This window comes from Thunnus thynnus, chromosome 15, assembly GCF_963924715.1.
Source record: "Thunnus thynnus chromosome 15, fThuThy2.1, whole genome shotgun sequence".
NCBI classification, from domain to species: domain Eukaryota; kingdom Metazoa; phylum Chordata; class Actinopteri; order Scombriformes; family Scombridae; genus Thunnus; species Thunnus thynnus.
In genome coordinates this window covers 18,700,881-18,717,086 of record NC_089531.1, presented here as the reverse complement: position 1 = coordinate 18,717,086, position 16,206 = coordinate 18,700,881, and the positions used below count along the sequence as shown (strand labels likewise).

The 16,206-nt window shown below is 40.7% G+C and overlaps 1 protein-coding gene across 3 annotated transcripts; it reads left to right on the top strand.

Annotated features, from left to right (window-relative positions):
* Positions 1 to 4,378: 4,378 nt before the first annotated feature.
* On the top strand, positions 4,379 to 14,430 carry LOC137197750 (catenin beta-1-like). 3 transcript variants are annotated; one of them, XM_067611142.1, is made up of 17 exons: positions 4,379 to 4,536; positions 5,510 to 5,559; positions 6,141 to 6,350; positions 6,620 to 6,870; positions 7,054 to 7,292; positions 9,499 to 9,700; positions 9,813 to 9,957; positions 10,156 to 10,259; positions 10,552 to 10,686; positions 10,932 to 11,135; positions 11,282 to 11,440; positions 11,539 to 11,658; positions 11,894 to 12,044; positions 12,144 to 12,265; positions 12,814 to 12,874; positions 13,172 to 13,367; positions 13,477 to 14,430. In XM_067611142.1, the coding sequence occupies exons 2-16, from the start codon at positions 5,547 to 5,549 to the stop codon at positions 13,360 to 13,362; spliced, it is 2,307 nt and encodes a 768-aa protein (XP_067467243.1). In that variant the 5' UTR covers positions 4,379 to 4,536; positions 5,510 to 5,546; the 3' UTR covers positions 13,363 to 13,367; positions 13,477 to 14,430. The 3 variants fall into 3 exon arrangements, with proteins under 3 accessions (XP_067467243.1, XP_067467244.1, XP_067467245.1); XM_067611143.1 differs by lacking the exon at positions 4,379 to 4,536 and adding an exon at positions 4,701 to 4,852; XM_067611144.1 differs by lacking the exon at positions 4,379 to 4,536 and adding an exon at positions 5,222 to 5,351.
* The last annotated feature ends 1,776 nt before the right edge of the window (positions 14,431 to 16,206 follow it).

Below are 16,206 nucleotides of genomic sequence, written 5' to 3'. Positions count from 1 at the left end.
GCACACATTTCACAACAAAACCGCAGCATGTTGCTCCCAAGCCACAGCTCATTGCTTCTCAGACACAGCCTGTTGCTCCCCAGCCACAGCGCGTTGATCCCCAGCCACAGCTCACTGAGCCTACTGGTGTTTAGTTAAACATGGTTGGTAAAAAAAAGTCGGTTTGCAGGTTGGGTCAGGTTCAGGTGGTTGATTAACACATATTTGCACGAGTTGGGCAGTGTGGTTTCGCTCTCACTGGTCAGCAGCCACAGTGCAGCAGAAGCCTCTGTGTGTGTGTCTGTGTGAGCGAGCAAGCGTACGTACACAGCTTTGGTGAAACACGGTGCAAAACACAATGTTAGAGATCTTTTATGTAATTATGAGAAATGTAAGTGAGGAAAAAGACATCACCTGCAATAGTCTCACGCTGCAAGCATGTCATCGCGAGCACCAGGATGGTGACTGCACCACATTTAACGGCCACAGGTGTCACTAATGAGAGGGAATTTCTGATTCCTACATACAGAGCCTTTAATGGACTCCCCGTCATCCAATAATCCCTGATAATGGACACCTTGTCCCTTTCATATTTGCACAGCCCTATGTGCCATTGAAATCAAAGCAAATTCCTAGTGTTCCTCTTTCTGTTCATCACTACAATCAAACAGATTATTAATTTTAAATCAATTTGAAGTTGCAAATAACTTAGTATATCTCATAGGCTGATGAAGCAGTGTGATGCACAGGTTGTCCTCTTGATCCGTGTATGCATCAAGGGCGTGGAAGTCAGTTTCCTCCCCAGGTGTAATGGCCAGCCACTGAGTTGTTGATTGGACACCATAAGCATGCAGATGCTCAGAGAAGCACCAAGTCTTCCACACAATTTCCACTGACTGCAGTACTTCACAATATGTATAATTTTTAGAAAAACTGGGATTTCCTCAACATGCACAAGGTCAAGGATTAAGAAGTCTTCAGTGGTGTATTTGACTCTGTCGTACAGCAGTTGTGTAGTTTTCCAGAGTGTCTCACTCAATTCAGCAGTGTCCTCTGCAATAATCTCTCTAAGCTCAGAAGGTAGTGCACGCAAAGGTATCTCTATGAAAGAGTATGGGACATGTTCTAAACCAAGGTTTCCAGTTGATTGTGCTTCCCAGCACTGGCGCATTTGATAGTGCCTTGCCAGAGTCTTTGCAATACTCTGGTAATTGTTTACAAATGATGAAAGGCGTTTAAAGTACAGGTGTTTGGCCTCGTATCTGAGACACCAATGTGCTCTAAGTGGACCATGCTGTTTGATTAATCGAGGATAGTGAGCCAGAAAGTGAATCTTTGGAGTGAAGTTGTCAGGGAAAAGCTTCTGAAAACTCTTCAGAAATTCTGTGATGAGAGCAGACAGTGGACTCAGCCAACTTGTTTTGATCACAGGCACAAGAACTATGTCACATATAGATCTAAATAGCAAATAGAGACCCCAGTAAGTGTTTTCCTGAGGGATGAAGCTTCCAATCAAAAAAGGTGAGAGTCGAAAAAGGGTCAGTTTTTCAACTGCTTTTCCTGGGATGACACCTTGCTGCAGAGCAAATGGCTTCAGCAAAACAGTCCTGTGAGTGACATCATTTTGTCCAAAGGGGAACTGTTGTAGCTGGTCATTAAACTGCTACAGTGTTACCAGTCTTTTATGGCTAAGCTTTAGCAAGACTAATTTCAGGACCTGTGGGATGACCCTTTCAAGAATATCATGCATCAAGTCAAGCGGAAAGGATTCAGTAACCTCAAAATGAGGCAGTTTATCGAAAGGGCAGCGTCCAGTAACACCATACAAAGATCTATCATCTGGCACTTGTAAATGTCTACAGTGTGTGTCAGGAGTCTGGAAAATACACTCACTTTCCTCAGTTTTGTTACCAGTGTCACTGTGGTGGCACAGACAGTAATGGCAGATCTGTCCCCGACTAAAACAAGTATTGAAGCTGGCCAAAGAATGGACTGATAAATTATCAGCACAAATGGAAATCACAGAGCCTTTGAGAACACGAGACTGGTCTTCAAAGTCAACTGATACACCATGGCACTGAATTTCACAAAGGTCATGAAGAAGAGGATGCAAAATTGGCTCATAACCATACTTCTGAAGCCATCAGTTTCTGACAAGTACAGCCACATGTATATTTTGAAGACTGGAACAATACTTCAGAGGAATATTTCCAAGAACAAAGTAGACACTTGAAATTTTGTGAATCTGCTTTTTGGATCCCAAACAATTTACAATTTCAAATTCATCAGTATATAACTGGAGCCTCAACTGTGTCTCAGAGCCATTAAAAAAGGCATGCTGTTGAAAAATTAATCCATCTATGAAGTCTTGAAGTGTTTCTTCGTCAAAAACTGTGTCCTCCACAACATAATGAAAAACATCATCTCTTTTGAGCGTATTTTTCAAAACTTCCAAAATGGGAATGTACTGACTACATAAATAACTCATAACAGTTAATATATGAATATAATGATAGCCTTTTTATTGAAGTTTGTGACATAATTTTGGGGAGAAAAGCTTGAGTATTCAACTTACTTCCTAAACACCTCCTACTGTCCAGCCTCCTATCAGCTTACATTCATTCATGGACTACAGTCTTACCTTTATCTCATCCTCCAATTGTATTCCTCTTCCCACAGAATTTAAACTGCAACTGACAGTTCTCAGCATCCAAGCTGTCCTGTTGCATCCCACCACCACAGATTTTATATGGGTAAGGTTACTGGTAAATAAACAGAGTATAAAATAATAAGGAGGCCATCCTTTGATGGCCCTGGAATATTTCCTTAGACATGGGGGGCCATGGGGGCAAAAAGGTTGGCAACCACTGCTTTAATGTGTTATCCTCAGGAAATACTCTGTATTTTAATGTATTTTTATTCTGTCCCCAACTAAACTAAACTAAGCTGAAGAACCTCTAAAGAACCATACAGGGGCTTAACAGGTTCTTTGTACAGCAGCGGTGTACCTCAACCACCCCAAAGAACCGCTGAAGAACCACAATTTTTTTTCTTTAGATGGTTTCTTTATATTTCATGTGGCGATAAAGTTGTGGGTTTCAACAGAAAACTGAAATGCAATCATACATCTTCCTACTGTAGGCCTATATGGTTTCAGTTTTTTGTGTTTTGTGTTTACGTTTTGTCTTCTTTAACCACTGCAGCTTATTTGTTGAAGAAAACAAGTCATAAAGGCACACAGCCTTTGAACAATGCATAATAAGGTAAATAATCCTGTATAACTCATATTAAAATTAAATAGGATGAAGTTTATGACACAATAGTGCCTTAAGAAGAGAAAAAAAACATTATTTTAAAGTGTTGCTGATTCATATTTTCCTTTGTCTAGGCCTATAGGCCTCCTGCCCGCTCTTGCACCCACAGGTATGCACATGGTCATTCTACAGGTTGGTTAAATACTTCAGGGAGAACTTTCAACAGTTGCCAATTTTTCAGTCAACTCGTGAAGACTTTGGAGGTTGTGCCCTTTGTGGATGTTGTTTTGCCTCTGGATTTGATTGAGATATGAATTTAACACTAATTAAGTTTTGGAGAGTGTTGTGCTTTAGTCTGTTCCTCAACTGCAATTTTTGTGTGTATGTGTGTTTTGTTTTTGTTTTGTTTTTTTAAATCATTCTTAATGTTAAAAACTGTGTTTTATCTCTGGTAAGAGGTTTAAACACTCTTTTATTAATGACATTTCTATGGTAAAAGCCACTTTAGGGAAAAAGTTCTGATTATGTAGCTGCTGTTTTCATTCTGATTGTGGTCAGTTTGTATTTTATCAGAGGGCAGATGGTTAAAAAAAAAATTGTCTGTGAGTGTGTGATGCTGGCCTGGTACAGTGTTTCATATTTAATGTGGTTTCACTCATTACTCAACCCTGGTCCATCATGAATTGATTGCTAGAAGGGATGGATCCTTACATAGTCCAGCCTTTGTTGCCTCTTTAGACTCGACCAATAGCCTACTCTCCCTTCTCAAAAAAGGTAAAAATAAGAAAAAACCAACAAAAAAAGGCTGGCGGTTAGGGGCCCACTCAAGATTGCCGGGGGCCCTCGTGGGTTTGCGTTACGGTACTGACCCCTCTCTGTCATATCACAGCAGCTTATGAATCACATTCCACTCTAATGAATGCACCTCGCCCTCTCCACCACTACTGCAACCTTTCATTTACGGTTTTAAATAAGCTCAAGAGCAGAGATTGCCGACTGCTCTTGACATAAAAAACACATGCATATCTGACAATAGGCTATACAAATATTGACAAATTTGATGTAATAACTTTATTTAAAATGGCGCCCTATTTTTCCCGAGTGCGGCAGAATACTGTATTTTCTCTTTTTCGCCATCTTGATGTTCGATCGTGCAAGCGGAAGCAACATACTCGGCGGAGCAACAGCGGGTGTGGTTCGGACTTCTACGGGTGGTTCACCTAGCAGCTCTTTTCCCCATTTTCAGCCAAGCGAAAGGAGAAGATTTCCCTGACAAGAACCACGGAGGAGCCGCTCGACTCTGGTAAAGATATCCCGTTTAGTACAGCTATCATACAACGTATATACACTGCGTCAATGATTGTTTCGGCAGAGAAAATCATCTTTGGTTAGGGAGGGGGGCTCCGGTGGGGTTTTCTGATTTCAGCACAGCAGGTTTTTGTACGGTGGCGCTTGGATCTACTTTTCAGACGTCCTGGCTAGCCGAGCTAATCAAACCTGAATTGAACAGTTGGAGGGCTCTCTTGAAAATCCCAAATGCAGTAATGGACTGACTTGTTACAATAACAACTTCTCATACTGGTTGCATCCCCGGGCAACGTCTTTTCAATTTGGACATTGTAAGTGAAGCCTTAAGCAGTGTTTGTTTATGTTAGCTAGTTGGCTAACTAGCGGAGGGGTTAGCTACGGACGTAAGGTTAGCTTAGCGAGGTTTCAAGGTAAGCTAACGGTCTTGAATTAAATGTCATTAAAATATGTTTTGTGATAGGTGTAACCTTTGCACTTAGCTGACTTTTTCGTGGGTTTTGGTGAGGCAGCTTGCTACGCTGGTAGTTAGAACCACCATGAGAGGAGGAGTCATAGAAGTGACTGCGAGGCGGTGGGGGTAGCTTGTCTCATTGGAAACCCAAGCTGCGAGGTCGGAACTTGGCCGTGGTTAGAGGGGAGGGGGGAGAAAATATGCCTTTGATGTTCTTTGCCGCTGAATGGTGAATTGTGTTCGTGCTGGCCTGGAAATACCCACCGCTTTGCTCTCTCGGCTGGAGGTGGAGGCTCGGCATTTCCCCTCCATAGCTACGTTAGCAAACAAGCCTCTGAATCAGAGGGGGCCTGGCACAGGTAACGTTAGCGCTCAGGACAACGGGTTTTATTATTGAGACCACGTTGGAGAAACGCATAAACATTACGACTAGGTTTGACTTTGGCAAACTGAACTCGAGGCTGAGTGCGAGTTGTCTTATTTTCTTCCCCTTGTGTACTTCTTGTCTTTTTCACAGATATATCTGCTGTGCGGGCTGAGGGCAGGCGAGAACAATGGCTACCCAGTGTAAGTATGAAAAACTTAGTCAGACAATTTATTTCCATATAAATGAGTTTTATGTTAATGTGTACAGGAGGCTTTATCTTTAACATCCATACATAAAAGTTTCTATATACATAAATACATTTTCAAAACTCTTAAGCCTTGAGGCACTGTGGAAATTGGAAAAAAAAAATGGGGGCTAGATGAGCACATGTCACGGCATCCCAAGTAATTACAGTGTCTTTTGTTACATCCAAGTTTGTCATTCAAGGAAAAAACTTTTCAAAAATAGATACTATATAAATTTATGGTCAGTACCTAAGAGTATCAGGCCTAGAGCCATTTTCATTTCTGCTCGCTCGTTCTCTTATTTTATGTGTCCCCCCGCCCCCCCAATTTTCCTGATGAGTCCCAGCTTTTGATTCATGTATGTTTTATTTGCTTTAACTCAAGATTACGCATAGTAAATTATATTGCATAAGATTACTGAAGCCCTTTAAGATCACTTGTATTTGTTCTCGATTTAAAGTGACATTAGATGAGCAACTAAGTTCATGATTTTTCTTCTAATCTGTAATTCTGTGTGTTTTCCTCTTTTTGTGCAGCTGATTTGATGGAGTTGGACATGGCAATGGGAGACAGCAAGGCTGCTGTGAGCCAGTGGCAGCAGCAGTCCTACCTGGATTCAGGCATTCAGTCTGGAGTCACCACCACAGCACCATCTTTGAGTGGCAAGGGAAACCCTGATGCGGAAGAGGACGATCCAACTCTGTACGACTGGGAGTTCAACCAGCCCTTCACTCCTGAGCCCACAGGTATAAATCATCTTATGCTGCATTTTGTGGAAACACGATTAAGAAAAAGTTTGGAAATAAATAACCAGATGGGAATGTCTGGTGAATTACTTAAGGAATGAAGGTAATGAATCACAGTGATGAAATTTTGTATTGCCATAAAGCAGTCCGCATCATTGATTTGCTACATTGTGATAGCTACTTTCACAGAAACCATATTGAAAAATCTCTAATGAGTGACAAACATCTATAATCTCTCTATGTTTATGGTAATATCGCTTTTCTTCCAGACATTGAGGGTTATGCCATGACCCGAGCCCAGCGTGTCCGTGCTGCCATGTTCCCTGAGACCCTGGAGGAAGGCATCCAGATCCCTCCCACCCAGATAGATGCAGCCCACCCCACGGCAGTGCAGCGCCTTGCAGAGCCCTCTCAGATGCTGAAGCACGCTGTGGTCAATCTCATTAACTACCAGGATGATGCTGAGCTGGCCACTCGTGCTATCCCCGAGCTTACCAAACTCCTCAATGATGAGGACCAGGTACATATTCAATTCATTGAATTAACACATTTAAAAAATGAAGTGACACCTAGTTAGTCTAATTTCCAATAAATAAATTAGCAGGCATTCACATGTACATTCACACTTGTATAACTAAACAGATGCATAGAGTAACTACATACTGAGACCATACATGATTACTGATCATTGCCTCTGTTCTAGGTTGTCGTGAACAAGGCAGCTGTAATGGTGCATCAGTTGTCAAAGAAGGAGGCATCGCGTCATGCCCTGATGCGTTCACCGCAAATGGTTTCGGCAGTTGTCCGTGCCATGCAGAACACTGGTGATGTGGAGACAGCTCGCTGCTCTGCTGGCACATTGCACAACCTTTCCCACCACCGTGAGGGGCTCCTTGCAATCTTCAAGTCTGGAGGCATCCCTGCCCTGGTCAAGATGCTGGGGTAAGAAACTGGAAGAATTGTAGCGGTCTTTATATGTGGTAGGAGATCATTTATCTCTGCAGCCAGCAACAAGACTGCATAGAAGCTGTCCCTCACTGGTGTATATTCTTTTCCAGAGGAATCTGATGGCAGAAAGTGGTTTTGATGAGAAAGTAGCTCGTTGGTTTACCTTGCAGCTTAGATTTGCTTTGATATGAGAGACTATGAATTCAACTCTGTCCCACTGGCCAGTAATTGCCAAGACATGTTCAATTTCAGGCTTGAAAAAAAAAAAAAAAAATATATATATATATATATATATATATATACACACACACACACACACACACAGCAGGCTTCAACATTCTACTAATCACATAGGCCTTACATTAAGATGGCACAAATGAACTAAAATGTGTTGTAAGGCCAGCACTTACCCAACAGCTAGCCAAACCTTTACCAAAATCCAAAGGCCAGTGTTTTAACGTCAAAACTAACACACTCGCTCCCTCTCCCCTTTTCTTTTCTCTTTCTCTTTCTCTCACTCTACACCACGAGTGAAGGCTGGATACAGTCTAAAAATGCAACAATGTGCTCTGCTGCTGTGAGTCTATCAATAATGATTAAGTAGATAATGCGTCAACAACAAATGAAGACAAACAGTTTTAATGGCGTAGTTCTCACCAAGCATTAGCCTAGTTAGCCAACCATCACAGTCACAGAGAAGCACATCTTTAAACAGTCATAATAAACCAGCAAGTAAAAGGCTGCACTCAGACTGACATGAGACCTGAATTTAAAAATACAAAAGCAAAAAAAAACCACAGCCCCGTCAGTCATGCTCAGTAGCATTACAATACAGGCTCGTCCGGCAAAAAGGTTGAACCTGGTTCAGATTTCGCTACAAGGCAAAGTGATGTCATCTGGTCAGATGCTGTGTTCAGTTACATACATGCAAGCACACATTCTTGGTGGATTACTTTGTAACATGGATGCTGTGTTTCTGCTGTTAGTTTGCGACCATCATAGTAAAAAAAAAATTCTGCTGAGATAACTTTCCAGAGCTGTAAAATCTCATGAATGTCTGTGAGTAATACAAACCACTGTACAGTGTTTCTGATGTCTGGCAATCCCTCAAACACATTAATCAATAGCCTAAACTGGACTTCCTGGATCATATTCCATCGTCTCACCAGTACCTCAAACGATATACAACCACCAAGGCAGCCACTTATATTGTTTTAACACAGGACTGTTTCAGCTCTGGACGCCGCCTTAAACTAACATTGTTAAATTAAAATTGACTCATCACATTGCTTTTATGTAACAATGACGAACAGTGGCTATATCAAATAACCAAGTCCAAATCTCCACCAACCAGCTGAATTCCCAAACATAAGAATATACCCCAATGTAACACTTTGGAAACTGTTAATGTTGCCCTTCCTTGTTTTACTCTTTGTATTCTCCATGAAAACCCAAACACAGTCAAAACAGTTGGCTGGCTGGCAAGTTGTGACCTGTTGGATGTCACATGTGCATGGTTGGATTTGCACCTGGAATCACATTACCACACTTTAAATGCAGGATGGAAGAATAGCATGAGAGGGTATGACGAACTGCCTGATTTTTTTTTTTTTTTTTGTGTGTGTTTTTTTTTTTGTTTTTTTGTTTTTTTTGGTGACCATTCAATAGATTTGGATTTGGATTATCTTCCCATCCAAAGTGAAAGATTATCATCTTTAAAAGTGTAGTAATGGTTTACATCATAAAGTTATTTAGTTTCTTTATTGTGCTTTGAGTGACCTTAAAATTATGTTACTATATTAATTGTTCTTTGAAAGTTGGATTATTAGGGCAGATGCTGATAGAGTACAGAAAACAGTGTCATACTGGTAAAGTGCTCCAAAGAACTAGTAGTAATTTGCAGATGTCTACACAGTAGTTATGAATAGCAGATCAGATCAACAAGTCATTCCTTGTGGACAACATGCTTCCCTGTAGTAATTTCTGGTTGGCAAGCTGGTGTGAAACGACGTCACTTAGTCATTTTCAGAAAAAAGCCTTGACAAATGAATGAATGCAATTATGTCCAATGAAGGAAAACCTGCCATTTGATGTGTGAATTTGTGATAATTATGTCTATATGCATCTGAAATGCTAGCTTTAAAAAAGCTGTTTTGACTTTTGAAGTTGTATGATTGTTTTTTTGTGATTTATTTTTCAGCTCACCAGTGGACAGCGTGTTGTTCTACGCTATCACCACACTCCACAACCTCTTGTTGCATCAGGAAGGGGCCAAGATGGCGGTGCGCCTGGCTGGAGGATTGCAGAAGATGGTGGCCCTGCTGTCTAATACCAATGTCAAGTTCCTGGCAATCACAACTGACTGTCTGCAGATTCTTGCATATGGCAATCAGGAAAGCAAGGTATTGGAAGATGAACTGATTGATTCACACATCAATTTTATCTATTGTCAGAACCAGAAACTGGTGTCAGATTTGAAGGGCTTGTATAAATGTAAACCTGTCTTTGTTTTAGCTGATTATCCTGGCCAGTGGTGGTCCCCAGGCCCTGGTCAACATCATGAGGACCTTCACATATGAGAAACTTCTATGGACCACAAGCAGAGTGCTCAAGGTGCTCTCTGTTTGCTCCAGCAACAAGCCTGCCATTGTTGAGGCTGGTACGTATATTCTCATGGTATAGAGATGCAATGGAAAGAAATACAGTGGAAAATATATCACCACTATGTTTACTGCATTTTCTTCTCTGGTTGTACTACCTGTGGGTATTTTTCTGGTTTTAGACAAATATTGTAGTTATGGTTTGAGAAGAGTAACTAATTTAATGTAACAAATGAATTTGTTTCATTTGTGTGTAGGAGGCATGCAGGCCCTGGGGCTCCATCTTACAGACCCCAGTCAGCGTCTGGTCCAGAACTGCCTCTGGACTCTGAGGAACCTTTCAGATGCAGCCACTAAACAGGTGAAACACACTCAAGCAACCCCTAAGTGCTAATTTCTTGTGAATGGATTGAATAATAAAAACTATTGCTCAGACTTCCGTATTAGTTAATAATTAATCGGTTTAAAGTACAACCAACAAGGACAAAGTTAAATGATTTTTGAATCATTTGAAGCGATGAGTAACAGTATGACAACGATAATGTCATACAGAAGTCTTCTTTTTTCAGTTTCACGCCTGTCCCATTTAATACAAGAGCAAAATAAAATTATACAATCTCACTCACTGCCACCTCGTCCTCTGCTCTGTCCAGGAGGGAATGGAGGGTCTCCTGGGGACCCTGGTCCAGCTGCTGGGCAGTGATGACATCAATGTAGTGACATGTGCTGCTGGCATCCTCTCCAACCTGACCTGCAACAACTATAGTAACAAACTCATGGTCTGCCAGGTACGTATTACACACACACACACACACACACACACACAGCTATTTGGAAACTTATCTTGGTGTCTAAGAAACCAAGACACTTTTTTTTTTAAAATCGACATTGAAGTCTTACTGTTTGTGTCTCTGTGGCCAATGGATGGTGTATTCTGATTTAGAGCTGTCTAGAGTGTATTTTTGAATGTCTGTACTCATATCTATGTGCTGTAATAACATCTAGTCCACTGATTTAATGTGATCAATATCAGGTTGGAGGCATTGAGGCTCTGGTGCGAACAGTGCTTCGGGCAGGCGACAGAGAGGACATCACAGAGCCAGCAGTCTGCGCTCTGCGCCACCTGACCTCCCGCCACCAGGATGCTGAGATGGCCCAGAATGCTGTGCGTCTTCATTACGGCCTGCCTGTGGTGGTCAAGCTACTGCACCCTCCGTCCCACTGGCCACTAATCAAGGTTATTAGCCCTCACAGTTTCTCTGTCGCCTTCACATTTTTCTAGATTAAGAACATATCATGAACATTTGCCATTTGTGACATTATTGAGGGATTGATCAGAACTAATTCTTACTAAAAATGTGTCTTAATTTTCAACCTATCTAGGCCACAGTTGGTCTGATTCGTAACCTGGCTCTATGCCCAGCCAACCACAGCGCTCTGCGGGAGCAGGGAGCCATCCCCCGATTGGTCCAACTGCTCGTCAGGGCTCACCAGGACACCCAGAGGCGCACCAGCATGGGAGGCAACCAGCAGCAGTTTGTGGTGTGTAACCAAACCAACAAAATCACATGCTTTCTTTCTTTGAAGACTTGGAAGTTTTTTTGTATTTGATTTCCTTTTTTCCACACATAAACATACAGGAGGGTGTGCGTATGGAGGAAATAGTGGAAGGTTGCACAGGAGCTCTGCACATCCTGGCACGAGATGTCCACAACAGAATCGTCATCAGAGGGCTTAACACCATTCCACTCTTCGTCCAGGTAAAACTATACCCTCATAGTAAAATACAGAGATCAACTTCTACAGTCCCACACAAGATGCATGGAAATGTCCTTTGTAACTTATTTCAGCAATCAAAGTGTTTAAGACACTTTTGGAAATACCAAGTCTGTTTATTAGGAGCTTGGATTTTCCTTCTATCCTTGATTCTTTTCTTTCACCATTGTAAGTATGTCACCAACTCCAATTTGTCTGATACATTTCTACCATCTCTAGTTGCTGTACTCTCCAGTGGAGAACATCCAGCGTGTGGCAGCAGGTGTGCTGTGTGAACTGGCTCAGGACAAGGAAGCTGCTGAGGCAATCGAAGCTGAAGGAGCCACTGCACCGCTCACTGAGCTCCTGCACTCCCGTAATGAGGGCGTTGGTAAGTATGCATAAACAAATACATACTGTGCAAAGTTTTCTGATTGTCAGTGTTAACTTGAGTTACGTGACTTCTGTTACTGTTTATTCTTCCCTTTAGCAACTTATGCTGCAGCTGTCCTGTTCCGCATGTCTGAGGACAAGCCTCAGGACTACAAGAAACGTCTGTCAGTGGAGCTGACCAGCTCTTTGTTCAGAACTGAGCCTATGGCCTGGAACGAGGTACACACACCTACATGCACACACAAATTAATAAGTGAATAAATAAGCAGTGGTCATCTCCATACTACATGCCAATTCTAAACAGGTTTTTATTATGTAGTGCTTTCACTCTGAGAAGGTGACAAATTTAGGTTTACTCAACCATCTCAACAATATTTGTATTCATACGCTTGATTTTTGTGTTCGTTTACACACTCACAGTTATTGTCCCACAATGCAGTGCACAAAAGAGATGGAGAAGCTACACACAGCGGGAAATAAATAAAATGAATCACTATTGGTGGCAAGGAAGCTGTAGAAATACCTTGGGAAAACAAAATATGAATATATAAAATCTGTAGAGAAACACTTTGCTCTCTTTGTGAAAATATTGTACAGCACACAAAAAGATAAAATACAGATTTATTTTTCTTTGTAGAGTAACAACAAAATGGTGAGAATTGGTACATAGCACATATTTTCTACAGGCAGTATGTAAAATGGAGTTGGGACTCCCCATTGGCTGATTTATGTCAGGCTGTGCTCATCACTCTTGTGCCTTTTTATAGACTGGAGACCTGGGACTGGATATGGGAGCTCAGGGAGACCCTCTGGCTTACAGGCAGGATGGTGAGTTTCTGTTCTCTCCATAATGAAATCCCTGTTCTCTCACACTCCTTATTTCATCATCCTTTGATTTATGTAATTTATACTGATTCTGTGGTTTCATTTGATATTGATAGAAAACTACATTGTAACTGTATTTGATTGGGTCAAATCATCCTTACCAACTAGATGTTATCATGTGGTGCCACTAAGCATTGACGGCTGTTTGTTAGAGAATAAAACAAATTCTATATCAGACTGTCTCTGTGTGGCGGGAAACTTGTGCACCAGTTTCACAAGGTTTTTGTTTTCACCTTTCAGATGGAGCCTACCGGGCCTACCCAGCACCCTACGGTCAGGACTCCCTTTTGGACCCCATGATGGAAGGCGCTGACTACCATGCTGACACTCTGCCAGACCTGGGCCACCACACCGATCCACTGCCAGACCTCGGCCACACCCAGGACCTGATGGACAGCAACCAGCTGGCCTGGTTTGACACCGACCTGTAGGATTGGTGAGACTGACTTCCACAGAACACTTAACCTGCCAGTTTATAGTAAAAGCAATATTCATTTAAATGGCAAACACAATTTTAAAAAATTTTGTCCTGTGCTCTTTTGCAGTTGTATTCTGATAGAACCTGCATTGTGATTGGCCTGTATTGTCTGAAGCAGCATTATGATTGGCCTGTAGAGTTGTTGAAGGTATAGAGAGGAATAAGGGGTCTTGGAAAGTGCCTGACACAAGAAAACAAAGAAGATGGTTGCCACAGGAATGTTTAAGCAAGTCGAACCGGGGGGGAAAAGAAAAGGGGGGGAAAGTATCAGTGAGAGATGTGGAATCACACAATGGAGGTCTTGGAGCAGGTTACCTATATGGATGTGTGCACATGAGGTGGATCTTAAAAGTTGGAAACACATATGTTTTAGCCTTGCCTGTATTATCAGTTTTTTGTTTCTATTTTTCTTATTCTATTTTTTTATTTCTTTTTGTATTACTCATTCTCTGTTATGGTACTGACCCAGCTTGCCTTCGCACTAGCCATCTTCATTTTCTCTTCAATGCTAATCATTTGTAATTTTTTTTTTTTAAACGTATATTACATGTAGTGTTAAGTTATAGTGATATTATACAATGTTCCTTTGGTTTATGGCCGAATGTGTAGAACACTAATAATCAGTTGAATTGTACTCTGACTTAAAGTGTAACATTGTGTAGTTTTTTTATAATCTCAGAAATGGAGAATTATGCATTCTTAATATGTGCTTGTTTAAGCATAAAATATGTCAGTGTCACAAATGTTCTAAAGGGGGATACGGATGAAATTGAGGGTGGGTTGGGGATAAATCTAGAGACAAGTGTTTTATATACAGTATCACTGGTAGGTTAACTATTTTGTATGCTATCATTGGATGTCTGATAGAAAAGTCTTTAATGCTATCATTGGTGGTCTTATAAAACCCAGTTTTATGTGCTATCAAGGGTAGCTAGGTTGATGAACCAGTTGTAGTCCTGCTGTGCTTATTTTGGAGACGAGGTTATGACACGGCTGAACAATAAAATGGCATTTTATTTCATTTAGTCTCTGTCCTGTGTCTTTTGTCCTTCCGTGTGATGCAATGACTGCTTTTCAGATATTTTTAGGATAAACACAGACAAGGCTTGAGTTTTCCAAAGGTGTTACAGTATAAATGGAAAGTAATCAATTTATTGTGTATGGAACAACCTTGAGGATGTGCTTAAATTGAGTTAACATCAAAACAATGTATCCTTTTCTTAAAGGTAGAATATGAAAAGTGGTATTTGTCCAAAAGCAGCAATACATGACGTTCAAATGAAAGACTGCAAGCCCAGTCAAAGAGACATAGTTCAGGATGTGAAATGTTTGTGTATGACCTTGTCTGTAACAATCTTGAAACCTTTTCTACCATGAAGTTGAAGTTGGCAAAGTTAAAGTCCCTCTCTAGGAGGGAGTAGGAGACATCTTTTGTCCAGAAGTTAAGCTTCTCAAATGAAATATTTTTTCACAGTCATAGATTCTTGAATTTTTAATGAGGGAAAAGGAATAGATGCTTTAAGGATTTTGTTGTAATTATACTTTCTTGTGGAAATACAATATCAGACACATTATGTCCCAAGCACAATATTTTATATATCTCAATATATGTCTGAAGGGCGTCTTCCACAAGGTGTTACATTCCCGAGATGGTAGAATTGAATATCAGTTTTGTCCTCTGTGTTTGTTATTGCTAATGGTAACAACCATTTGAATTCATGACCTAAGTGCCACATTTATAGGTGCAGTTCTGAAATGAAAAAAAAAGCACACACTTGAGACAAGCAGCCTGAAGTGACTTGTCTTCTCCAACCGAGGGAGAGTTTTGCATACCTTAAAGAAAGCACTTGACGGATTCATCTGAAGGGCACATTCAGAGATTTTCTGTCCTCAAAAGAGGCTTTCACATTTATTCATCAACTAAGGCAAAGTGTTGGTGAAGGACAATGGCTGCAAAAGAAGCTCTCCAGACACTGTATCAAGAAAGAATCAAAATCCTGATTGTGAAAATCCCAAGCAGCAGTAGGAAAATGAGTCATGGCAGCAGAGCTTCAACAATATTTCAGTGCTTATATAAAGAGAGGCTGAGCAAAAAGATATGCAATAAAAAATTTAAAGAAGGGTAGAAATTGATGTGAGGTACTTCTCAAAAAGAGTTTCATATTATGGTGGAAGGTTAGATATACAGTAAATTAGACAGAAATGATGTGAAAACCCACGATCTGTCAAACAGGCCTACAGTTTTTTGAATAATGATCAAATTTGCACCATAAATGATTTTATAACCATTTAGACTTTATTTCATCCTTACTAACCCAGAATGTATTAGTCTGTTTTGGTGACATGTCCATTGTTGTTAGAGTAATGCTCCCAGCTCTTTCATTCATTTGTGCCTTTAAAGAAAGGTGTAAAAAAAAAAATCCAAAAACTAAAATTTTTTTTTTTTTACAACAGCTTCTTTGGAGATTATCTATTGTATTGTGTCAAGCCTTTAAGATCAATGGGCCATCAGAGTAAATATGTGTATTCCATGAGGACCTTTTGGGTGGGGCTGAGTGCATGTTAATACATGCTGTTAAGTGGGCTACCTGGATGTTCAGTGACTCTGAGAATGTAATCTCTGTTTGGTTAGTTTGTATATTTTCCATTTATCTACAGGATTAATTGATATACTGAGAGTCTTGTAATAGTGTGAATATGTTGGTATTCATTTAAAGTGGAGCAGATGAATGTCTCAGTGTCATACTGGCTATCATGAGAAACACTAACATTTTTTTCTTTAGATGTTCCTGTGCAA

Bases quoted from the DNA above. Each gene is read 5' to 3' on its own strand.
- LOC137197750 (XM_067611142.1), top strand. The intron at 11,136-11,281 runs GTTATTAGCCCT...CAACCTATCTAG, and splicing joins CCCACTGGCCACTAATCAAG to GCCACAGTTGGTCTGATTCG. The intron at 12,045-12,143 runs GTAAGTATGCAT...TCTTCCCTTTAG, and splicing joins CTCCCGTAATGAGGGCGTTG to CAACTTATGCTGCAGCTGTC.